General features: G+C 38.3%; 1 protein-coding gene across 9 annotated transcripts in view; it reads right to left on the reverse strand.

Moving 5' to 3' along the window:
- The window catches only part of LOC110974929 (uncharacterized), a 115,236-nt gene that overhangs the window by 71,018 nt on the left and 16,713 nt on the right, over positions 1–27,505 (reverse strand). For 6 of the 9 annotated variants that reach the window (XM_022226894.2, XM_022226895.2, XM_022226897.2 and 3 more), the window contains exon 2: positions 18,442–18,507. The exons of 2 other annotated variants lie outside the window; for them this stretch is intronic. In XM_022226894.2, the coding sequence (XP_022082586.1) occupies positions 18,442–18,507 (66 nt within the window). Of the gene's footprint in view, positions 1–18,441; positions 18,508–23,989; positions 24,199–27,505 lie in introns of those variants that run through there. One more of the 9 variants, XM_022226899.2, reaches the window with a different exon arrangement.

Below are 27,505 nucleotides of genomic sequence, written 5' to 3' on the forward strand. Positions count from 1 at the left end.
TACATATTTATAAACACTGTATACTCAGTGCTTGCCTGAGAGCTTGCAAAAAAAAATCATAAGCTTACTGGGGTAGCATTCGAACCCATGACCTCCTGCTTACTAGTGCAGACGTCTTACTAATGCAGACAAGTAAGCTTGTAAATTTTTTTCGCAAGCTCTCGGACAAGCACTGAGTACACAGTGTTTATAAATATATACGTTGGGTAAGGGCAAAAACCTGTTATTAAATTAACATTTCCTTGACGCAAAGTACATCTTGAGAAAGTTTGTGGTACTCACTGCTATATCTGACTCAGACTGGCTACCTGACCTTGGCAAGCTCAGTGGTCAAGTGGTTAAGGTGTCTGCACTAGTAAGCAGGAGGTCATGGGTTCGAGTCCCACCTGAGTAAGCTTGTGAATTATTTTTGCAATCTCTTCGGACAAGCACTGAGTATACAGTGTGTACAAATATATACGTCAGGTAAGGGCAAAACCCGTAATCAAAAACAGCACACTTTGTATGGGTCTCTTCACATTTCCCAAACTGGTCCATAGAGGGAGCTAATTCGATGTACATACGGGTGCAGTGTCCCAATTCAAGGAAAATTCTCCGCCAGGCAGAGGCGCACAAAAAGTACCCCCACAGATTCTTTCGAAAAGAGGGGTCTGTTTTGGCCAAGAAATGGTAGGATTGTGCCACTATGGCCCGGGACCATCTCTGTAGATTTAGGGGCACCCATCTGGGGGCAAAGCAGACAAAAATGGGATTGAAAATTTGTCAGAAGAGCCCAAGGAAGGTGAGGGATGTCATTTGAAAAATGGCCGCTGAGAAGACTTGGAAACATTGACTTTTTGGGGGGTGAGTTTGTTTTTGGTGGATATTTATAAAAATTCATTGGTTAACCTACAGTACTAAAAATTGAAAATCAAATGAAATCTGAAGGACCAAACAACTCATTGTTTTTTGTTTGAGAGACCTCAGGGACTTCAGTTGCCTGCCATGGAGCTCCAAACTTTACACTATTTTCAATGGAGCTTGAATTGGTTCAGTGCACCCATACATGTACAGTAGACTTCTACCCAGACATAGAGCAGTTACATGTACATGTACACACATAGGCATGATCAATAATCCAACAGAACAGGGCCCTCTGTTGGTGAGCAAGGTTTTGATGCACGGTAGAAAATGAAGTCATCACAGTCAAGATTACATGTAGATGCACATGCATGCACTATTTGCCAGGCTTTGTACATGTACTTGAATCAGCCTTGAGCAGAAGCACCCCCTCATCCGTTGAAGAGCCAATATCAGTGGGGAGTGTTCATTTTGTTGGTAGCAATGCAACCATAACATATGTGCAGATCATAGTCATTGTGAACCAGTGGATGAAGTGCCATGGCTACATGCAGGAAAAATTGCAGCCTCTCTTGGTCCCATCCAGGGCTCATATTTTCCCCATTATATTATCTTTCACCAGCTTAATGGGCGGCTACTTACTGGTACATGTACACTGTATGGAATGAAATTTATTCACACAAGGTTTTCCACCACTGTAGCACCAATGTATGATTTTTACTGAACATGTACGTAATATCCTTGGGTACAATTGGCATATTGCGCAGTGTACTGCATCATTGACAACTGCACAGTCATTTCATCTGAAATTACCAGTACATGTATAAGAAAATTCATGTAAAGCAGAATTCTTGAAAGATAGTGTAAGATTGTTTGAAGGCTGTTGGCACTTCATTTTCCTGGACATTCCTGAGTTTCTATAAAAGCTTTCTTTTATTTCGAAATACTGGATGAGTTTTGCCCGTACTGGCTTTTCTTTCAAGAAAACACGGCAATTGGTGAATGATGAATATTCATCAAAGGCATTAAATGGTGGTTTAAAAGCAAAACAATCATTGCTACACATCTTTGAAAATTAAAATAAATTTGCTTTTATATAAAATGCCTTTCATAATCAAAGTTTTTCTTTAAAAGCTTCATGACAAAAGAAGGCTATCAGTACATTTGACAGTCAACAGCAACTAGCATTGACTGTACACTTATCCAAGAGCACTCAGTGATATTGGATAAGAGAGGACTAAACAATATTTCATTTAAGTGATGTTGCGTGGCGTGGCATTCTCAAATGAATTGTTTAGCCAATATTAAGGATTTTGCCACCTTATGCTTACTAGTAAAAAGAAAGTTTTATTGTGAATGTTTTTTAAAGACAAAGAGAACGGTTTACATTTTATGCAAAAACAGAGTTTTATTTGAGTACATGTCATCAAGTCAGATTTTACACTGTGCTGGAAAAGAAACATGAATGGAAGTACATGTATATGTACAGTACCTAGTACCAAGTTATCATTATTACATGTATGACGTCTCATTTCCATATTGATGCAATGAGACTTAGAAAGCATCTCCAGTCAGTCCCTGACAATACGCAATGATGTGGAACAACTTATCATGACCAACACAAACATGACGCAGACAGTCAGGAAAGCTGGATAAGGTTCAACTTCACAAACTGTCTGCGTCAAGTCGCAAGAGAAGGCCTATACAAACATGCACACTGGCATGAGGGGCGTACAACAATGTCCCTCTCACGTAATACCATTCATTTTTTCCATTTTCTTCTTATTACTAATATACATGTACATTCTATGAAGTTCCATTTGTCAACAAAATACAGGTAACTGACCGGAAACGAAATACTTCAAATTGGAGTCCGAAAGTATTAATGTGACTGACGGTAGAATTGGCCAAATGTAGGCAGACAGGTTTTATTATCTTAGCACACTGAGCACTGTCACTTCACACAGAGAGGACAGAACTGAACAAAGGCCTGACCAATGAGAACAGAACAAGTCTTGTTCCTGCTGTGTGTCAATCCTCAATGAAGTAAACCATGTACATGGAGAGTCATGTGTAAACTGTTCAACTACTTCTGGTTACTGACCCCAGCCATGATTCAAAACATGAAACACTGTCAACAATCTATACATATTGGCATTTTTTTTAACAATCCTGTTAACAGATCTTCAATTGCAGTGAGCTCTTAGCACAGAAGTGTCCGGAAGCTTGTCAGAATCTTCCGAAAGTCCTTCAGGCAAAAAGGTAGCTGTTGAACTTGAGTGTAAGCTGAACAAATTACCGAGGACTTCAGGGATGTCTTTGCAGATTTGCATCAGTCATCAAAATAAATTATGAAACTGACAGCTCAGGGCAAGAATCTTGACCTTTGTTGCAATATCTAATAACAAAACTATGCTACTTTGCTCAGTGATAACCAATAGCACCTGTGCAACCATTCAGTGAGGTAAATTTACTTACTATGAATGCGGCAATCAGTCTCTTAAGCCGTGTTCCTATTGGACTGTTTTTGGTTAACTTACGGTGGCTTTTCTGTAGAATTCCAAAATCAAATCCAATAGGAACACACGGTAAACTAATGTCCCTGTCAACTTACTGAGATCGTAATGTAAAACTAACAGGCCGAAAAGAGTTGTAGAAGATTTCTGCGCAGCCACAGTAAGTTAGCAAGGGCACAATAAAGTCCGATGGGAACAGTTCCTGTACAATGTAGATTGACAGCGACCTTGCTAAACCTATGGAACAAACCAGACTACTCCTCTACAGAGATCAATAGCGGACATGCCAAAATGGTTGTATGATTCCCAGTCTCCAGCTCAATGCATACATGTACAGTACAGCAGCATGCCATGCACACATATTGAAGTGTGCCCGGAGAAAGCTACATGTACATGTATATATACACATTGTGTATAGGGCATTTCCTGAAGGGTACATCTTATTTGTGGCGGATTTGGCCGAATTTGTCTGATTTTGTCATTTTTGGGTCAGAATTTGCCAATTTCGTTATGATTTGTACAGTGCAGGCAATCTAATCAGCTGGTCTTATGAGACCTTACATAGCAAATAAACATTCCGTTAGGTAAAAAAATCCACAAGGGAATGGGCTCTATAAGGAACAGGTAAATGTGTGTACACCTCACCAAGCCATAGAATATGCACGCATACATGTAACAGTAAGTGATGAGAATGAGTGCCATCTTAATTAACATATTTACTTGTGTCTTATTTAGAGTTTCACAGACACACATGTAGACAAAAAAAGTTCCGAATGACAAAGTTGAACAGGCTAGTTTGAAAAACATACACCAAAAAAAAAAAAAACACACCCAAAAACACCTGGGTTATACAACAATGTTGAAAATAGAAAAGTACTCTGTTCAGATTATGTAAACAGCTTAGCAGCTGCTTTTGTGTGATGACAGCTACATGTACAGTTAGGGACTTAGGGTACGTGTACATACCTTCTCTGAATGTTTTAATTCAATAGATCACAAATTCCATGGCAGTGAAGATGATATCAGAGAACATCACAAGAGCTAAATTGTAAAGGTACATGTATGCAATGATCACATCACATGCTGCAACACACTCCCCTACACGTGTCCCTGTGTGTGCTGGATAACACACTGAACAAAAGATCCCTGACTCTAGTCACTCTACCTGAATGACTGAAGTGAATGAGTGAATATGAAGGAGGCAAAAGGTATAAGAGGCTATGCCACCACCAGCCACAAAACCTGGACCACTGGCGATCTGGCACGTGCATACCAGTATCACCAGCCAGCTTCATCAGAGCACCGACCAACCCAGATAGGCACATTGGGCGTGCCAGTGCAAACCAATCTCCAGGAGTCATCAGAAATCGTGACTCTTCTCTTACTTTTTTGTCTAGCTATCCCCTGGGAGCAATACCACTCCAAGATGCGGGACAATGTGATTAACGGAGGGGCCTGATGTCTCATCAACGCATTACAGTGTTGTGTCAATATATGCAAGATGAATGGGTGTTCAGTGGGATTGGGTTGATGCAACCTGAGACGATGGAAGGATGGAAGGTTGGGATGGGTGAGTGGACTTATGAAGATGGCTGTAATGGAACTGGGTCAACGCTAAACAAGGTGTGACCGGATGAGGGCTGTTAAATTACATCTCTAGCCAGTATACTCCAGGGATCTCCTTGACCACAGGGACAAAAAATCATTGATCTTTGAGTCATTTTTAAACACTCTGAGCTGATTAATTTGCAGGACAACATCTTTTGTAATGGAAGGCAGTGCTTGAACTGGGCTTGAGAGGAGGAGAGTGCAGCCACTGACAAATTCATGGACAGAATTCCATCTACATGTCCTTTCACACATGTTGTATCAGAACTTGATTAAAGTGCTTCACTACGGTACATCACTGTGACATTATGACAAACTATCGCAAGTATACAATGTACATGTATGTAGCATCACTCTGCAATACCGCTACAGTACCTGCTTTACAATGCCAAATTGCCAATTTTCCCAAGAAATATAAAAAGATATGAAAGGATGAAAAATGAAACAAAAGGCACTTGATGCAAAGCAATGGGGGAGGCATAGAATGACTCTCAAATGTACTTTGAGATATACAAGAAACATTTTCCAGGTACAACATATTATTTTAAATAGTATTTTACATTTTAAGGAAGTTCCAGCTTGCGATATTTTATTTATTTTTTCTTCTTCTGAAAATTTTAAACAGCTTCAACAGGAGACATGGTTGTACTTGAAATTCCCTACAAGAAGAAACTTACAAAAGGGAAACACATGGAATGATTCTGAAAACTACAAAAGTATTTCTAAAAGGTGACAAGAACAAATTAATGTTTGAATAATGTCGGAGCACACCTGCTCTAATAAAGCAACAGCATGTTGGACATCAAGTGCTGGCTAACCATGCAAGAGTGGACTTGTTGGAAAAAAAAGACTAAATGTCCATCCAGACAGAATCAAGTTGATAAGCAATTATCTTTCCTGATGCCAGACTTTTCTTCTCCCCTTTTCTTTCACTGTCTGGATTTACACAGCAAGCTGTACTTGATGCCCCAGTTACGGTGTACATGTAACTTAATCTCTTTGACCAATGGGTACAATACAGTCAAGACAATACATGCAGTGAGTAATGAATAATGAGTTTGTGTTTACATGTTAGTATTCATATGTTTACATGTTAGCTACATATATGAAGGAGCAGGTAACGAGTTAACCAATCAGTCTTTTCCCCATCTGTGGTAGTGGCATATCATGTTCTGCAGGTTTAAATTGGCTTTGGAATTTGGCTGATACCGTATATCTTGCTTTCATTTTTTAACAATCACGTGTAATCAGTGTAAAATACCCTTGGTGTTATGCGATTAAGTTGGATTTTGTAGGCAAAATCAGCTAGATATATTACAACTATACACCAACAGCAGAACTACGAGTCTACTCAAAATGGAGAAAGTGCATGTACCGGTAGGTTTTGCATACAAATGTATACTGTAGGCTTGATCCATTTGTTTCTCACCATCAAACAATTGTAAAATGGGTACATATTCACACATACAGGTAGATGTACATGTAAACTGCTACAAGTGGAAGTATAGATGTCAGGGAATAGTTTTCAGCAAAAAAATACACAGTAAATCTACTATACAAAATAATTTTTGCGTAGCAGTTGGATAAGCTTGTATAGCAAATTATTTTCATGTAATGGCAGTTCAAATTTACAGCACAAAATGACAACACGAATGCATACTAGGTGGGTGTTCTTACATTAGTCATCAAATGGATATGGTTAGAGTGAAAGTCAAGACTGATAAGCAGCTGAAGACCCATTCATGTAAGTATTCTTTCCTGCACAAACTGTGCTATGGGGAAACATGATTCCTTTAAATTTATTTGTTCGTCCTTAATTTTTGATACAGTTGGAAAGTGGCACAAGCTGGTCTAAGCCAAGTTTAAGTAAGCACCCCTTATGTGCATGCATGAGAAAGGAGCATGATGTCATAAGGCGACATAGTGACTGGATAGCTATGTTTGGCTAGGAGCATGTCATTCAAGCACACATTCTCATTGGAGGTTGCTCTAGTTCTGTCACTCGCATTATGAATAATTCAGTGATTAAGTCATAAGCATTTAATTTCATAATGGCCGATTTTGAAAATGCATCGCGAATTGTACATTTCGGTATCGCTGATTTGCCAGGCTAGGTCATACATGTATAAATTTACATACTTTATACCAGGAAAAAGAAGGAAGTGACAATGTAAATCCTTACAAATCAAAATACTGGTCTTAATTTCAAAATAAAATATGCACGCAGATGTGCACAGTATGGCAGTGAATAACCACAGGACACTGCACACCCATACCGATAAATTATTTCTGGTAGAGGAAATCTGAATGCATGTTTGCTTGATAAATAATGTCTGCCTGGAACTACTGAGTAACATCAAAGGCTCAAAGGCACAATACTCAAACCATCCCAGCATCATTTTCCTTCTTGCAGGGAGCCCTCTTCAATCACTTTTAGTACCAGTGCTCACAGTAGACTTGCAACTGGCCAACAGAGACAATTTCAAACGAAGACGAGTTTCTCAATTTCCACTGGCATACACCATACATGAGAAGTAAAACCAAAGAAAAGAAATCAGATGATCTGAGGAACTGCACAGCGAGCTTTCTCAATTCTAAAAGATCCACCAAACCTGGTATATTTGAAGGAACTGGGAGGATTAGAAGTACAACTTACATGCACATGTAGATAAAAATCATACATGTACACGTATACTGTCAGTACATCATGTGTTAGTCACAACTTACACTTTCATGTATACAGGTACATGTAACTCCACCTGCGAGTGACATATCTTTTCCCTTATGCAGGGATCTGCCGCTGCCGGTCGGGCCCGACCGGCACGCAGAATTGCTGACCGCCACAATCTGCCAAATCAACTTTTCCGACCGGCACGTATTCCCGATAAGAACCCAAATAAAATAGCATCTTGGTCGAGGGATCGATCGTGAAAAATGAAGATCGTGAAGAAACCGTAAAATTTCTTCGTAAATTTCACTTTGCACTGCCATGCATATCGTCTGCGCACCAACGTACCTGCATATGCAACATATCTGGACCAAATATTAACATGAACCAATAGGAGGCTTTGTTACGCGCAATGCACGTGTACATAGTGCGTAACGAATCTTTCCATTGGTTGGAAGGCCACACATAGGCTTGCATATGCAACGCTCTCAGTGCGCGAAGATCGGAAAACCCCCTCTCCATGATGTACAGCGTTGTTTGTCCAGTTCCGCATTTTACCCAGTTCCACAACTTGAAAAGAAAATTTGGCTTAACTTTCAGAAAGACAAAATTGCAAATGACCCCATTCACACTTCGTTTAAATACTTAAAAATCTGGCAGAAAAACAATTTCACATGTACTTGCAAAACTGACAATCGACCGTGACTGTTTTTTGCCACGCCGACCACGGTTAGCAACATTCGGTGCATGTATTTTCTGCTTGATGTTGCATAAAATGATCACTGCGATCATTTTTTAAACCAACAATCGCACCGCATTCGTTAATTGTTGTTTATCCCACGGTGAAAATATTAACTCCGCAATTTTTTTATTCAAAAGTAACAGCATGATTTTGCCTTTTCCGTAAACGAGTTCCGTATGGCAAGATACACGCGCTCAGTATGCACGTGACACATGGCCAGATGTGTCAGAAAAGCAAATGGCCAATCTACATTATGTTCATGTAGACTTTAAAATGACTGTTCAGAAAATCCCTGCACACATTTATGAATGTCGTTATCCCATATGCATACTGTGCGAACTTTTGTACAAAGAAAATAAGGAAAATATTCCGCCAAGATTTTGCATGTTTCGCCTTATTTTCAACACACAAAAAAAATGACAAATGATTTGAATAGCAATGAAAAATTATGGGCATCATAGAGATAGAAATTAATTCAATATTTAAGGGATTTACAGAATAAAATCAATATTTACAGTATTTCTACTCTTTTTTTCTAATTCAATTGCCCGTCTAAAATTATCACCTCATCCTAGTTGACCAAAATTACAAATTTTCAATTTTTTTTATTAAATTTCAGAAATTTCAGACATGAGATCCCTAATTCTAGGCTGTGTATACACAGCTGAAAACATCCAGAAAGTGCTGTTTCTGGCCATCTGGGGGCTTTTAGATTCCAAAAATTTTCTGGTACGTTCCGCGCCAACCGATGGTGGCGCTCCGCTTAGATAGTCCTGCCAGCACTAAAACCATCCTGGGCAGAACCCTGCTTATGTATGTACATGTATTTTTATTCATAATATTTAATCTACCTCAAACATTTTACTCAATACCTGTTGGGTAATTATTGATTTCATATGACATTTTGAGTTTTACTTTCATATACGTACATGACAATCACTACCCTGCTTACATGTATCATCAAACAGGCATGCGCAACACAACCAGTGGGTAATTTACAGAGCCAACATTCCATTCAACATCAGGTCCACTGTATTCTGTGTCTTGTGCAGTGTGCCATTTTACTATGGCACACAATAGGTGCAATCAGTAGATGTATGGCAAGAGGGGTGTTTTGCAAAACATACAATAAACATCATGAACAAAGTCATTGGCCAAAAATACAGGTGTTACTATTTTTCTAGATTTTCACTTGAAAAAATGTATTTATGGGTGGGATTAAAAGTGCGATCAAGCAGTTTTATCAAGTATGGTTGAAACTGGCCTTTGGCTTGGTCCATTATCATCCCCTAAGTTTTTATCTGGTTTTAACTAAACTAGTCTCAAACCTCTCTCACAATTTCATTTCCTTAACATTAAATGGCGGGAATGGTACCGGTACCAAAAATGAATAACATTTCTTTCTTTTTTCACTTAAATTCTACCAACTTGCATGTAGAAGCCAAAAGTACACTAAAAAAGGCGGATTCAATATTGGCTACATGCAAGTACAGGTACGATGTAACCATGTAATGTTACCTGCCAAAGTCAAATGGAAATGGGTATTATGTCCATACATGTACATGTATGTGATGGAAATGGATATTATGTCCATACATGCACATGTATGTGATGGAAATGGGTATTATGTCCATACATGCACATGTATGTGATGGAAATGGGTATTATGTCCATACATGTACATGTGATGGAAATGGGTATTATGTCCATACATGTACATGTGATGGAAATGGGTATTATGTCCATACATGTACATGTGATGGAAATGGGTATTATGTCCATACATGTATGTGATGGAAATGGGTATTACATGTATGTCCATACATGTATGTGATGGAAATGGGTATTATGTCCATACATGTATGTGATGGAAATGGGTATTACATGTATGTCCATACATGTATGTGATGGAAATGGGTATTACATGTATGTCCATACATGTATGTGATGAATGCTTGTAACATTATCAGTATCGCACTCCTCAATGCAGTATGAAAGTAGGAGTTGAGGTGCTGAATCATAATGGCTGACTACACATACTTGTATGTACATGTTGGTACCACACAAATTGTTGCAATTAATACATGTTAATACTACTCATAGCATGGAGGTTTTAATTTTTCCTTTTTAACGTGATAAAAGTATATGTAGATAAAACATTCCCTGAAGGTATTATACAAGTAATATATATACAAGTAATATACAAAGGTACATGGAAGTGTAGACTAGAATACATGCATTTAGCATTCATAATACCGGTAGCAGAGGGAATTTTGAGAAGTAACAAAACTTAAGAATTTGGGAGAAGTTTCAAAACAATCTTAATTTCAGATTGAAACAGGAAAAGGGCTCCATGTAGCTTTGTTTAGGTCAGGTACCCATATCAATGCCATTTTGTTTACTTGAAACACATGCACTTCAGAAGAGCGTACAAATACATTGTACACATGTATATTGTTTAATGTTACAACTGAGAAAATCAACTAGAATGGCAAAGCCGCTATGGCTCGCTCCTTGTTATGAATTTGAATTTCTTTACTATAATAACAGGAAAGAAACATCCAAGTTATACAAATATGGTTAATAAATTAAACAAGAAAATGCTTCATCAAAATTTATTACAAGATTGGTTGACATATGACTGCAATACAGATGTACAAGATATTTTATTCACCTTAGCAATAAAATCCATTGTACAGTGTACTCTAGGAGAAAAAACCTAGGAGTTAGTGCTGTATGCAGACTGTGTGTTGAAAGCGCATGTCGTTTAAAAGTAAATCAACAAAGACCACCAACAAGGGAGAAACAGGTACAAAGGCTTCACAGTTCTTCACAGGAGAGAGGAATACCTATAGAATGTGGGTCCAGTACAGTCAGACTAGACCTGAATTATTATATAAGCAGTGCATTTGTGAGTTTGATGGATGGTGCATAATTCAAATTCCTCTAAAGTACAGTTCTGCACTTTGTATCCAACCCAATTATCCTAACCTCTACAATTCTACCCCCATCATCCATATCCTATCATCCCATATCTACCATGTCTACTTTGACTCCACCCCTAATCCCATCTATCTCCAATCCCACAACCACCTTGTATTTCCATCCATATCCAACTCCACCCCTCCATCATCCTATCCATCTCCTACTCCACCCCTCCATCATCCTATCCATCTCTCACTCCACCCCTCCATCATCCTATCCATCTCCTACTCTGCCCCATCATCCTATCCATTTGCTATTCCACCCCCTCCCATCATCCTATCCCTACTCTGCCCCCATCATTCTATCCATCTCTTACTCTGCCCCCTCCCCATCACTCTACCCATCTCTTACTCTGCCCCTCCCCATCATCCTATCCATTTCCTACTCCACCCCCTCCCCAGCATCCCATCCGTTTCTTACTCCATCCCTCCATCATCCTATCAATCCACTCTTCCCCCTCCCCATCATCCCATTCATCTCCTACTCTGCCCCTTCCCCATTATTGCCTTCACTTCTTACTCTGGCTGTCCCATCCAGCCCAACCATTACTCCAACCTTATCCAGCATTTCATCCACTTTCTACCTACATGTATCTTGTCCCCATAATCATCCTCCTACAGGTACCTGTACATGTACCCCCAACAAACTCCTAACCTGTCACTTGGAGTCCCCCTCCCATCTCTTACATTTGTCCCACATACAGTATATGTACATTTGTATGTGTCTAAACACTGTCAATACATACATACATGTACATTACCGGAGTGCTCAGTACACAGGTATATATGTACTACAGGGTAAGTACACAATACAACTCATAATGTTAACATTCATCTTTTATAATTTGTTCATTAAATTCATAAGTTTCTAAGCATTCATGCCATATGAGACAATTTAAATATTGATGGAATTCCAAGAGGAAGCAAACAAACACTCAATGGCAGATTTTAAAACCTATGTACCTGCAAGGAAAAACTTTAACATTTGAGGACAGCTGGACGCACCTACAGACAGATGGACGGACAGAAGATGGAAATCGGTATTACATAGGCTCGCACTTACATGTATCTGTTTTATTAAAAAAAATACTGCCCGGTCTATTATCTAACATTAATCTAACATCTTGCCTGTTCATCTCGTAAACCATCAACCTTGACTTTTGTTGGTGCCACACTGATATATTGATTTAAACAATAGCCACATGCTCAGCAACAATTCCCTTAAAACTACATACATGTGCAAGTAGCTTATTTAGTAAGGCTAAACAAAATAATAGTTGTGCTTCCGGTTACCAACCCCAACCTAGCAAATTGCGCCGACCCTAACTCTTTATTTTAAAAAAAAAAATAACTAAAAAATAATGTTGGCGACCCTCATGCTTATTTTTATACACGAAGCTTTGTAATTGTTTTAGATTTTAAATTTTTTTAACTTAAAAATTGACTTTTCTTTCACGTGTTAATTGGTTTTGAGGTAGTTGTCAGTGTGATCAAGCACCATGCAAATGCATGCCACACGCATGGGTTTTGTGTCGGGCCTATTCAGATTTTAACATGGCTTCCTCTGCTGTCCATTGCTGCTATTCATTTGTGCATTTCACCTGTTCGCTGCACATACACCATCCCTGATATCAAATGCAAAAGCAGTCTAGGACCTAGACTATGTATCATGCTTGCTCACATGTCACATCATGCACGTTGTGCTTGAAGCTTGCAGGCTGTGCTTGCACGCGCCATGACAGCAGACAGCATGCTGCGGGAGGAACTTTTGCCTTAGAATTTGGAAAACGCACTCACATTTCAGCAAGTAAAATAATGAAGTTTATTGAGTACAGTGATACCTTGCATAATGAGGTTTATTGAGTACAGTGATACCTTGCATAATGAGGTTTATTGAGTACAGTGATACCTTACATAATGAGGCTTATTGAGAACAGTGATACCTTACATAATGAGGTTTATTGAGTACAGTGATACCTTGCATAATGAGGTTTATTGAGTACAGTGATACCTTGCATAAGTAGGTTTATTGAGTACAGTGATACCTTGCATAATGAGGTTTATTGAGTACAGTGATACCTTGCATAATGAGGTTTATTGAGTACAGTGATACCTTACATAATGAGGTTTATTGAGTACAGTGATACCTTACATAATGAGGTTTATTGAGTACAGTGATACCTTGCATAATGAGGTTTATTGAGTACAGTGATACCTTGCATAATGAGGTTTATTGAGTACAGTGATACCAAACATATGGTTTTGAATTTCTGCATTGAAAATTGATAGCAATTTTGTAAATGCCTTTCCAAGCATCAAATTATTTTTCAATTTAAAAAAATTCCACGTTAAAATATTTGACCCAAAAAACTTTAGAAAGAAAAAAAGGATACTATCCATCTACCCAACCTATTTTTTTTTCAATACAATAGGAAGCAAAACTATCATTTTGTTTTGCCTAAAGGCTACACTCTATGTACTCTTTTGGTCACTAATTATTTCATCTAGAATATCTGTTTCAATCTGCATTCAACATTGGCTCATATTACATGTGTAAATCATGATGTTTCATATATCTGAGTCTTGGAAATGCTCACAATGTACATGCACATATACATAATACTGAAATTTATACTTTTTCAACTACCAGTGTTGGGAAATAACAAAAGGAAAACGTACGAGTGAACTATCTTTATATTTAACATCTTGGAAATTCCCATTATACATGTAAGAAAAGCAAGATGTTTAACTTGAAAATCCCTGCTGAAAAGTAACTTTCTTCATAATTGAAAAAAATTTGAACTTAACCACTTGGCACCGGATGACGTGTAAACACACACAATTTCTTTATTTGTTCCACAGGGCACGTTTTCCCTCATTTATGTATGTATTTACGTGTTGTGCTTGGTTGAGCCCGAGCGCAGAAGATGATCCTACATGCGGAAGCTGCTATTGAGTGGATCCCCGTCCCCCAAACCATAATAAATCCAGAAATGCCTTTCATAAGTAGTTAGAATTGACACGGGGAGCCATACACAGACAAGCTAAGGGGATTAAAGACCTTTAATGACCTTTTGTATGTGAACTGCTTGATGTCTGGACATGCACCACAATTTTTACTAGGGAACTTGAAAAATGGCTGAAACAAAAGAACTCGGGGGGGGGGGATGAAAATACTGATGCCTAAACTCGAGAGCTGTGCCTCCTTACATATTTTATGGGCACGAGAAATAACTTGCAAGGTTGAAGACTTTACCAAAAAAAAAAAAAAACACTCCCCGCAGCTTTTTCGGGGAAGAAAACCTAACATTAACTGGTTAAAGGCCTTTCTGGCAAGAGCAGGAGCAAAGACAGTCCTTTGATGGGGCCTCATTTTGTCTGTGTGCAACGTCTGCACCTAGGGACACTCTGGCCACGTGTAGACAATTTCTGTTCGAATGTGCAGGCTTGTGGGTGCATTCTCAGCACACGGTCATATTACTCATGTGTACAATGACTACACAACAGACACAGGATCATATTCAGGAAAATTTTCACAAATTACACACTGTGATGTCAGTATAAAAACACTGTAAATAGCACTAATCTTGTTAAGTAACCAAGTGCAATATTATTGGATTGCCTTTTCCTATCATATATGCCTGTGGACAATTATTGACATTATATATGTTGGAAAATTGTTGGTTCCTGCATTATCCTGTGGCAGAAAATGGCCACAATTTAATAGGATCTTGGATGAATCATGCAGCGTTAAAAATTGATGTTTGGGGGGCTCTAAGACTCAAGGGGGGGTGTGCCCCTCCACAGGCTTGATCTAAGTGTTAAGGCATGGCAGATGGTAAATGCATGGCTGAGTAGACAGCAAATGGGAAGGCTCTGCAGTCAGTCTAGACAATTAAGAATGGCCAGCTACCAGTATGGCACCAACTGGGATGAAGTCCAGACCAAGTTGAATGCAAGAGAAAATTCCTGTCAGGCCTGTGTACATTTATGTAATTAATGAGTATAAGGACAGTATGAATGATGCCTGAGTTGAATGGCAAATGGTTCCTGTACCATGTATTGTGTGTATGAACATGTACATATGCATGAAGCTAAATGACCAAAGTCATCATTCATCATGCTACAAGAACTTATAACTAACAATGGACAAACCTCTTTTGACCTTCAACATAGCAGCAGTGTCTTTCCCACCTACATGTACTGCATGATGCTCATTTGGGGGAAAAGGTGAAGGAATATGCCCTGCTAAATCCTGCTGATGTTGCTATGGAAATATTTAGTTTCTACACAAACACAGTAAGAAGGGATGTGCAAAGAAGTCTCCTGTGTGCACTGCAACCACTGTTTTCGAAATGTTGAGCATACACACATCAAATCTGCATGTATAAGTAAACTTTCTGAAACACTTCCCAGCAGACATTAGAAGCAATTCAATTTTTGTCATTGTACATCATCTTTCTAGGAATTCTTAAGAGCCTCTCTGAATCCTCCAAATTCAAACATTATTGCAACTGAGCGGTGTGTTATTTGTGCTGAGACTTTTGCATAGTTTCAAGTCTCACATAAATAATTGCTTGATCTTATCGTATTAAATTCCACAAAATCCACCCAGCCAACTCGGTAGATTTTATTGGACCCCATGGATTTGTAGGATCTTTAAAAGATAAACGACAATGCCTTTTTTTCAATGCACAGCAACCCAACCTATCAAGAACAGCAAAATAAAACTACAATACCTACATGTACCAGTATCATCTTGAGAAGTTTCATTTTCACAATTACAATACACACATGTATTGCTTTAGTACATGTGTACATGTTTTTATGTATACATTACTACATGAACCAATATAAACTGAAATTTCATAAAATCTCACCCTGTAATCTATCGCTATGTTTGGTCTCATAGGCACATACATGGAAGCATTTATAACCTTTATCCAAAAGTACATGTACTCCATCCTAAGAGTGAATCATGTTGGGTTCCAGGTTTTCCATCTTTTGTTGGTTTAATTTCATGCATCCATCCACACTTCCCCTCTTAATACATGATGTATACATTTAATCCGCTTGTACATGAAACTGAAGGTCAGTCAATGACCGTAATGGTACCAACCCCTTTTATTGAATCACCAATGAACAATTTAGGTCAAATATTAAGGGCTGATGCATGCCTAGAAGACTGAAGGAGACAGTCAGTCTCATCTCTCATGTTACTGATACCATCACACTCTGCATGGTACCATCCAAAGTGATCACATCATCTCTGCAGGGCTACAGCACAATGCATCAAATTGTAAGAGCCAGAATGAAGCTACAGCAATGGATGCATGGAACGTGTCACACACAGTGTTCATATGATTTTGGGTACTTGGAATGTGGTCTAGGTAATGTGAAACTTTCTGCACTCAAAAATTAATTCCTGAGTCAAACGATAAATGGAAGCATGGACAAAGGGCACGTACATGTACATGTAGTTCATAGGGCGAATCCATGATGGAACTACAAGTACATGCACATTGTACTGTAGCAGAACATGCACCTGTGAATATCTGAAGAATACACTGATGTTGACCCTTTAATCAGTCTTAGAGTGTGTCCTCTCATATTGACTTTTGTAATGTTCCCAAGTGAAACCCCATCCTTCTCAATATGGAATTGTTTGAAACATAATCTATCAATACATGTATGTATGGCATACATATGTACAAGTACTGGTGCTCTATTATGTGAAAGAGCCAATGCTAGGGCCAGTGCAGGTTATTAAATACTGGCAGTGAATATATATACATGTACCGGTACATGTACATGTACATGTAAAATATGGGCACAGAATGAGGGAGAGAGAAATACAGAGTACCGAAGCGTGATGCCATTTAGAACCAGTAAATGCCGTACAAATGAAAGGGGTATGACCGTGTGTTGGTTCAACTGCTGGTTCTCACGCTAAAGCCTTTTACACACAAAGTTGTGTGACGTACTCACTTTGGTACTCCACAAACACATATGAAGAACAGGAAATCAAAGTTTACCAAGATCCAACAAACAACAGAGGCTTATCAGAGAAAATATATGTAATATATTTATTATATATATGTATATTTACTCCACTTGACTGTGTGCATGTTCACAAATACGTAAAACTTCTAGACAATACATGAATTTCTTGGGAAAAAGGCCAGCTTGAATGAAAACAGTTACATGTACACAGACCCTCTCTATATATACCATAGGTACATGTATCGGTACATGTAGGCCACTCAAGGCCATTGCCATTCCTACCATTTACATGTATTTAGGACAAATGCACTTTGAAAGGTTGCTGCTCCAGAGTTCAATTAAATGTACTGGTAAGACTTGAACGCATATAAAATAGCACCATGGGACATAACAATAACATGAAAACACACAGCTTGCAGGCTATTTCTTCTGACAGTGTGGGTACTGGGAATAAACTCTGATAACCCAGACTGCTCTGGGAACACCAGCTTATGAAAAATGTAGGAGAAATGCTGCAATAGGGTGAACTGTTCCGTTCCCAGATGAGTTTGTCGGTTGACTTGATGCCTGGTCTATTGGTTTGAACCTGGAAATTGATTTGGTCAGGCCACGTGGGTTCAGGAAATAGTAGAATTATCATAACACAACAGAAAATTCTGTGCTGGTGTGCTGGTACAGTAGCTCTACTCCTTGGCTGCATTATGTACATTGTATGATGCAGGAGGGTACAAATTATGCCCTTCATTATTTCCATAGAGGTTTGTACCCAACCTGTGTGTACGTTCTATTTACAGACAACTGGGAACATGTACCGATGTGGTGTTGAGGGGACAATTTGTTTTGTAGGGAAAGTTGAGACTGAGTTGTGGGGACAAATTCTGTCTACATAATGTTTAAGGTCCCCATAACATCACGTGTTAACCCCCCCCCAAATTACCTGCCCTCACATGTTGCCTCAACAATTACAAAAAAAGAGATGTTTGTGCATGTGGGGCATGTACGTTTACGTTGACCAAGGCTAAGATCATTGTATAAACTGGAGACTATGAAATGATTTCAAGTCATTGAGTTTATACTTACAGATCCACATACCACTGCGTGGTCCTGCTCAGCCGATGTGACATGATGTTAGCAGATTCAGGAAATCTGGCAATTGTAATCAAATCCACAAACTTGTCAAATTCAAAACTACCCTAACACTGACAGTCCTTGACAGCAGAAATGAGAGAGGTGTTGTCACTGTTAAATTACATGTACATGTACTTCAGGGCAACTCTTGGAAAATATGGGGGGCTTTCAACAAACAAGACAGTGCACTGTTTTGGAAAAAAATATCCAACTACAGAGCTACATGTATAATGAATTCATCTAATGCACTCAACAATGGCTGCAGTTGTACATTATTTCCTTGAACAAAAAAATCATCCTGGCACAAAAAGTTTGCATCCTCCCATCTTTAATTTACAGAACAAAAACAAGAGAAGCTCATCTGTCAGTATGCCAAAACTTCATACCTTTTCATGACAGAGGTAGAAAAATCCCTGATAAACGGACAAAACTTTTTCTTATCCATCATAAATCTACTTACATTTTAAGGAGCCCCTTATTGCTACGGTACCAGTATACAGGTGCTTTGTCAGGTGTGGAGTGTCCTTTACGCACTGCTCAATGATACATTGTACTCACATACACGTACATTAAATTTGTACATGTGTACATTGTACGTGCAGGGATTCTACATGTACATCACATGCACCATACCGGTACATGAACTGCGTAACTACCGTATGAGGAAGTGATACTTGAGTTCACATGTAATGTACATTTTACGTATATAGAAACATGTCAATGTACATGTGTACACACTGCTTACTTCTGGTTGTCCTTTCACATGTACACGTATTTATGTACCTGTGTATGATCTATGATTTCTCTTGTGTGTATCCCATTCATTGGTTTTCATATTTCATGTACATACATCATGTACTGGTACTCTTGATCAACTCGAGTTAAGTGAAATGAAACTGATGACCCCATATCATGTGAACAACAGTGTGCTACAACAGGGAAGTGATTTCACAGGGAATTTGTGTAAAGGAATTGGGCACACTTTGAAAAAACATGGTAGTCTTTGGATTACCATCTTTTACAAACTCAAGAAGGAAACATTTATTGACTCCAGGTCAAGGAGTCACCCTGACACTAAGTATATATACATAGAGTTGCACATACATGTATAATAGGGTATCTTTTGTTTGTTTTCGGAGAAGGATTAAACAATTTTGTCTCTTTTTATTATTTTATTGCCATTCCAAACCTTGCCCATTCTCCTACTTACTGTGCATTATACCCATACTTTTTCGCATGTGAAATGGTTAACACTCTTAATGTTATTTTTATAAGTTGATTTGGCACCAATATTTAAATATTATTTTTACATTCTACACTAGCAGCCTGCCTGTGAGTTTCATTTCTACTGTGTGGGTGAGTTTTGTTTTTCTACCGGTAACTGTTTAATTTGTGGCAGTTGGTCTTTATTGATATTTTGATGGTTTTATTCTGTGAATTTAATATCCGTCTGTCCTTTTTTTTTAATTCACTGACTCTTTCGTTTCTTCATTTTCCTTGTATTTTAAATTATCAAGTAGCACCGAGGAGAGTAACTAGTACATGTAGACAATAATTAAGTTTGGTTTTGGGACAATCCTGCGGGGGTGCTACTTACAGTACATTATGTGCAGTCTAGATTTTACGATAGTATTTAATGCATTTTGTAAATGTCTACTTGCATGTATTTTGATGGTTGATTTTACCTTCAAAATTAATAAATGAACTGAATATGAAAAAATCAGAGACTGTCACTTTCAAAGATGATGAGCTCCACTTGAAAGACAGGTTGAACTAGATACTGAATAGGATGTTAAGAATATACACACATGTACATGTACGTACCTGAGGTGGGCCCTTACTTATTACTTAGTACATGTACTGGTACCATACATGTACAATGTACATGAACATATATGTAGTAACCATAACAGTTTCTTCTAAATTAGAAAGTTCACATTTTCAAGCAAACCTGTTTGTATGTTTCACTAAAAAAAGGTAAAAGCAGTGGTGAGTTCAGTCTATTCACATACAATGTAACCAGACATACATGTACATGTACATGTACATGTAGCGAGTATAAATCACATTCCATTTAAATTAATTGGTTAATTGTTTTCCCATTGATGGAACCATTCATAACTACAGTGGTCACATGAAAAGAATCTTTTTTTTTTCGCCATAGCAGACAATGGATATCAAAAGAGGTGCTCTGTACAAAACATGTATCTGGGCTACTCACACATCTTGCACACCTGCCCATACAAGTGGATGTATTATGGACCTACCTAGGTTTATGAGCCTACCAAGAATCATCATGGCTTCCACTGTCATGTGTGCACACAGGCATTTCAACTTGCTTAGCCAAAGTTCAGCAATCTGAACTCTTGATGCCAGTTCCAGACAACAACAGTTTTGCCAAATGCTTGGAAAATTCATTTCACATATGAACAGACCACAAATGGTGTGCAGCGTTCTGTGTAAATGAGCCCAGGCATGGATAGGCAAGGCAGTACTGTGAAGGCACATTATGTGTATGGGCACATGTGTGTACAGGTACATATACAGGTACATACTGTGTGTACACATGGAGGTAGTGAGGGGGAAACATTCTTGTTCTGTTGTTCACTATGCCTGCGGGTACATGTACATGTACACTGTACTGGTACATGTACATGTACTATTGATACCACTGTTCTATGCACGCATGCAGTAAGCACAGTCATGACACTTTACACAAACACATAATTTCTAGCGATACCAATAAAAAATGCCAAACACTATTCCATCTTTCTGTATGATGAGGATTTCTTCAGTCATTGTGTGATACAAATAATGAATGTTTAACAATCATGCAATGAAAAGAGCAACTTCATTCAGTGAAAGACTGAGTGTTCTCTTCCACTGGGCTTGGCCTCAAGGATTGAAATACTCAATCTGTCATTTCAAGGACTTTTTTTTTACCGTGGCGCTCAAACATTCACAATTGGTGCATGCACAGGTTTTGGTACACTGAATGATAACCAGGGTTGTACCAAGGCACTAATTTTTGTTGCTCAAAGTCAAGTCACTGTGAAGTTGAATCAAGCAAACGTCGAGTTGAATAATTAGCTTCAGTCAATTCGAGTCATTAGTATTTGGATTCAATGCGATAAATACGAAACAAGAGAAAGTCATTTTTTTTGGCATTTGAAAAATTACCTCTGGGTTTATTTCTACATGTGGTCACACCATATCATCATCTTGATAACACATGACATATATATTATAAACCGGTGCTGTAAGTAATTGCTAGTGCTGCAAGTAGGTGCAAAGGTTCAGTTCAGGTTCCGTTTGGATGCGGTTTGGAAATTTTTTGCCAAACTTTGGTTCGGTTCATATTAGGACATGTACACACATGTACATACCAGTCCATGTACATGTACATGTACAATGCACACTGAGATATCAAAGAGCTCACTGCAATCGTGCCGAATATAGTACTTCCATGTATAAAAAACAAATGTTGATACATGTGTAAGCAATGAATCTCCCCTCCATCCATGAGCAACTTCGATATGAACATAATTTTTTCTAAACTGTTTCCCCGAAGTTTGTTTTGGAGTTAATATTCCATTGAAAGTTACCATTGGAGGTGTGACAGTTTCCGACCATGTTTGCCGACCAAAGCGGTTGTACATGTATTTGGACCACTCAACAAAACAATCAAAGGATATGTGAAAACAGAAAAAACATGCCCAAATGGGAGTGTCCTCCTTTACAGGATGCAAAATCAAATTAGATTTTGGGCAAAATGTGTTTTGGTAATTTTTCATGAAACACATTCAGCTATCAAATTATGGCTTTTGATGTTAGCGAAGAAGAACCTTGGTATCAAGCTACATGTAGCATTCTTTCCCAGGAGGGCGCCCAGTTATATGAGATTTGCAAACACTTAGAGATCTGGCAAAATTCGATTGCAACGTATTCACACTCCGACTTTGATCAAACATGATCAAATGAAAGGTAAGTTAGGCCACTGGAAGAACCAAATCTTCTTGTGTGCTGAAGCAAGCACACCACCACCCTGCCTGGCAAAATAAGTTTTCCCTTCAAAGTTGCCTTTGACCGAGCACGAGTCCAACTGTGATCAGCATCCAATCAAATTCGTTTTACATGGCCATTTATGATATCATTGGCCTAATATGGAATGTAAGGGCGAAGCTATCGGAGATTGGCAAACATAATGCTAAATCTTAACATACGTAAGCATAATTAGATGGAATGAGAATTTAGAAGTATTGTGCAGTGGAAATGCCGTACGTTGCGTGTTCTCCATTGGTTATCAGTGAATTCTCACCACGTGCTAATATTACAATCATCACGTTACGTGGGGCAATCGTAAGTTTACTGTACATGTACATTTACAGTAAATGTACACGAACAAGTGCTGAGTGGCAGTGCGGCATAACTCATTATCCATTTTTCGTGTTTGCTTTTTATCATGTTTTCTTGCATGCATTCTGTACGCTATCAATGCCCTTTAAAACCGAACATCCAAACCGATTAGTTTGGCTTGGTTCGGTTCGCAAGTGCCATGTTAGATGATTTTTGGTTCGGTTCGGTGGTTTGGCAGCAGCACTAGCAATGGCACAAATTTTTTCCAAAGTTCGCTTTTATTTTTTGGACTCGAGTCTTATTAATTATCACTTAACGGAGTCAGGTCTTCTGATGAAGGTCCTGAGTCAAGTTATTTGCTTTCAGTGACTTGAGTCACGTCATTTAAATCCATCGGGACTCCAGTTGAGTCGAGTTGAGTTGAGTAGGACTCTGTGCTTTACCTTCATCATTGCAACAAATAGAAAAAAAATATAGTGGAAGTACCAACATAATAGCTTTTACAAATGAAGACTTTAGAAAAGTATTTTATTTTTCAAAGGGTATGAATACTTTTGAGCACAACTGTAAGTCTTAACGATGACACAGACTTGTTTTTTGCGCGCTTCAAGACTTGCACCAGATGTAGTTACGTCAACTTCCAGGATCTGATCCGGATTTGCTTTGCGTTTACACTTGCAAATTGATCCTGCACACTGGACCTGAACCCGATCTGATCCTTCCCAAGAGGAGAATCAGATCCCGGGATCAGGATCTGATCCTGCCTTGCGTTTACACACATTTTTGATCCAGATCTGATCTCCCTTGCCGGATCTGATCCTCCTTGCTGGATCAAGTGTAAACGCAGAGATAATAGATCTTAACCTCATCTCTACATTTACCATGATTGATGGGCTATGTCAGGCTGTGTAATCTGGAGATTTATCACAAATGTATTCACTCCACAATACCAACTAAGGGGATGATGAAGGTAACATGTTGCTTGGACAAAAGCCAGCAATGCTGAACAACATTTAAAAATGATTTTTATGGGAATCAAATATGGCTTCAAACTCCCTGAAGCACAATAAACACTGTGTGCTTCTGGCCAGTAATCTTAAATCCATTTGCTTAATATTGAAAATTGTGTAATTAGCCCACTTACCTTTGGCAATATGATGCCAACAAGTGAAATGGTGTCTCACTCATAACATGGAGGTGAGAATCAAAACACCACCCCAAAGGCACAACACCATGCCTCCATACACATAGACCTGGCAACTGCCATACAATGTACACCTACATGTACACACAGTGTACAATTTTGAAGTACAGAAGCCAGAAAAAGGTTTTATCATCAAGATTTGATGAACCCCCTCTACACTAGCAGTTAAACGAGGCAAAGGGAGTTGGGGGTGCCAGGTGTGCCCAAGGTGAACCCTGATCATGTACATGCAAAGTACAGGCATGGACCAAAGGTCATCAGTATCTCAATCTTTTTGCCACCCAAAGGTACCTTCTGGGTGTCCCGGGCTGGTCATATGGCTCAGTGCACAGGTGGCTCAGCAATACAGGTGGCAGAAATTCACAGAGAGACCTAGCAGTACATCATGTACATGTACACAATGTAGGCCTACATAAGAAGCCTGTACATGTATGCATAAGTTTACAATACAAGTTTGCACATGGCAAACTACATAATATACAGTATACATAAATAGTTCATGAATGCATGTTACTGTAAGATTTTTGACATCTACAATGTACATTTACATACATGTACATGTAAATGTATGTGCACATGTACAGTCTATAGGCCTGTGCATTACACAGTCAACTGTGCAAATGCCGTATTGAAGAATGGTTTGGAAATTTTGAAGGAAACGATAAAATACAGCCGTTTCCAATAATGTGTCAAAAGATGCATATATGGAAAATTGGTATTAGCAACTTGTTGTTAATTCAGTGAAGCACATGCAAACACGTAGTTGTTATAATTTGTCAGTTCAGTCACTTAGCTACAATCAGCGGCATGAGAATGTGTTTGAAACCCTGAATTTGGGGCAATTCAAACATGACTTTGTAACTTTTTTATTTGAAAGCCAAATCCTAGGACATTGCTTTTATTTTTATATGTAGTATTCATTGAGCTAAAACTTCAAGTTAGTTGTTATATATACCTACCTTCCTTAACATTTTGAGCACTTTTGTTGCCTCTAACAAACATATTGCACAAATGAAAAATGATGGACGGTACATGTACCTTTGAAATTGTCCAAGTTTTTCTGGAAAACTACATATAAGAACACCCAGGCTATTGTCATGATGTCAGTCAGGGAAGACATTCTTCAGCTTACACAGTGTAGCAGCAATGTACATGTACATGTACATGTATTTTTTCGTGGGTCTACGCACTTTTTCCGCAGCTTTAAAATCGCCTCCAATTTGTGCAGAGTGCATAGGCATTTCTGTTCAAATTGTGAAGCCTGAATTTAAATTACTCACTTCAAACATTTCTCAGAAAGGATTTCTCAATGGCTTATTGTTAATCTGAAAAAAAATTGTAATGCAGTGACACTTTACGTGCTTTTCAGTTTGAATTGTGACCCTAAAATTCTTTCATTGAAAACATTACGGAGAAAAATTTACTTTTTGGCTCCTTTCCGAGTGTCATACTGGGTACATGTACTGACACAACAGTACACTCTATATCACAAGAGGAAAGGAAATTTGGGACAGCAAAAAAATCAATGATTCCAGCAACGTTTGGGGCAGAAATCAATGCAACAATGATTTTTTTCTACATTGAATGACATCACAGTTTTACTCATGACTACGGAAGTTTTCATCAATTTAACAAGTAAACAGGACTAAATTACTTTTTAGAAATAGCAAAACAAAAATTAAAAACAAGGTCAATGGAAACACAAAGGTGTATTTTTCAAGGGCTGTGGTGAAATAATAGCATTGCTCTTACCCTTTATCAGTTTTGAAAGTGCCACTGCCCCCAACCTCTCCCCCTTAAAGCATAAAGCTTTGAGCTTGTGAAATGATGTTAACCTAAAAAAGCAGTGGGGTCTGACTTACATGTACATGTATTGTTAGCCAACATGCCTTACATACCCGTACACTGTGTTCACTTGTACATGTATTAATAGCCATAACTTGTGGCAACTGAAAAATTGGAATCCGAGAAAACAACTGAGGACAACATCAAGTTCACAAATGCAATGTACCATCAGTGATCCAGGAAGTGAATAATGCACAGACAAAATGTTACCAGACTACATGTACATGCACAACAGCTTGGCAAATGGGCTACACATGAAAAGAATGAGGAGATTTGAATGATGCTGATAAAATGTACTGAAGGGCTGAGAATATCATGTCTTCTCAGGATGATAAATTTTACTTTGAAAATTTAATTTACCCTTAATGTGACAGACCTCAATCTAGTTGGCTTCTAGATGCTTCAGCTTTTATAAAATGGAACTTGAAATAAACATGTATGTTATTCATCATTTTGTAACCCATTTTGAAGGGAATTTTTAATCAAACGATCAGATATAAAATGGAACTTGAAATAAACATGTATGTTACTCATCATTTTGTAACCCATTTTGAAGGGAATTTTTAATCAAACGATCAGATATAAAATGGAACTTGAAATAAACATGTATGTTACTCATCATTTTGTAACCCATTTTGAAGGGAATTTTTAATCAAACGATCAGAATATTAACCTGAAACTGCAAAGATCAAACTTACATTTGTTTAACAAAGTGTTTTACATTTGGTGATAAGTTTATAGAACTTGCATACTGTAAAACTTGCACATGTACATTGTTAAGTAAGTCTCATCACAGAAGGAACAAATGCGGTCTATATAGTTGGGGCAATATACTTGTAATTCATGAAGAACATGAAGAGACATCAACAAGCGCATTTGCGTGACATGTGATAATTCACCCTAACATTTACTCAGTTTTTAATCAAGGCTAATCTTGCATTATGAAGAGGACAGAGCACATTTATTCTCCTGCACAGCAACCACATCATGTACATGTAACTGTGCAGCTTCAGCTGAACAGTATCATGCTTCACACATGTGTGTGTGTGTAGAGTAACATGTACTTGTACATGTACATGTATGTGCCAGTACATCAACTACCAGTATGAACAGTGCAGGGGATGCACAAACACAATTAATTTGGTGCTACTGGTAACTGTGTTTATAAATCAAATTGGTCAGCATTCATTAATCATCAAACCTACATGGCTACAGTGGCTCTGTGGTATGTACATGTGCAGGGTAATAATTAAATAGACTGGAGAGTACCTTGCAAAACAGTGCAGCTAAATAGCTCCCTCTGTTGACCAACAAATGTGAATATCTTTAACTCTGCTAATAGTTTACTGTACACCAGATATACATGTACATGTATTCACTGGAGTACATGTATGATACATGTATAATGTACCTATACACATCATAGTTTTATGCTTGGGAAATACATGTCCAACTAGAAGCAAAACATTCATCATTCTGGCTAGGAACTTACATGTACATGTATATTAAAACCACAAAGCTCCGATACAATTATGGGTTTTTAAGGTAGCAAAACATTTGCTTTCAGGGAATTGTTCCCCTACATTTTAGCATGTAGCATGTCCTTCAAGC

This window comes from Acanthaster planci, linkage group LG04 (assembly GCF_054643075.1).
Source record: "Acanthaster planci isolate LZ-2023a linkage group LG04, COTS_SCS, whole genome shotgun sequence".
Classification (NCBI taxonomy): domain Eukaryota; kingdom Metazoa; phylum Echinodermata; class Asteroidea; order Valvatida; family Acanthasteridae; genus Acanthaster; species Acanthaster planci.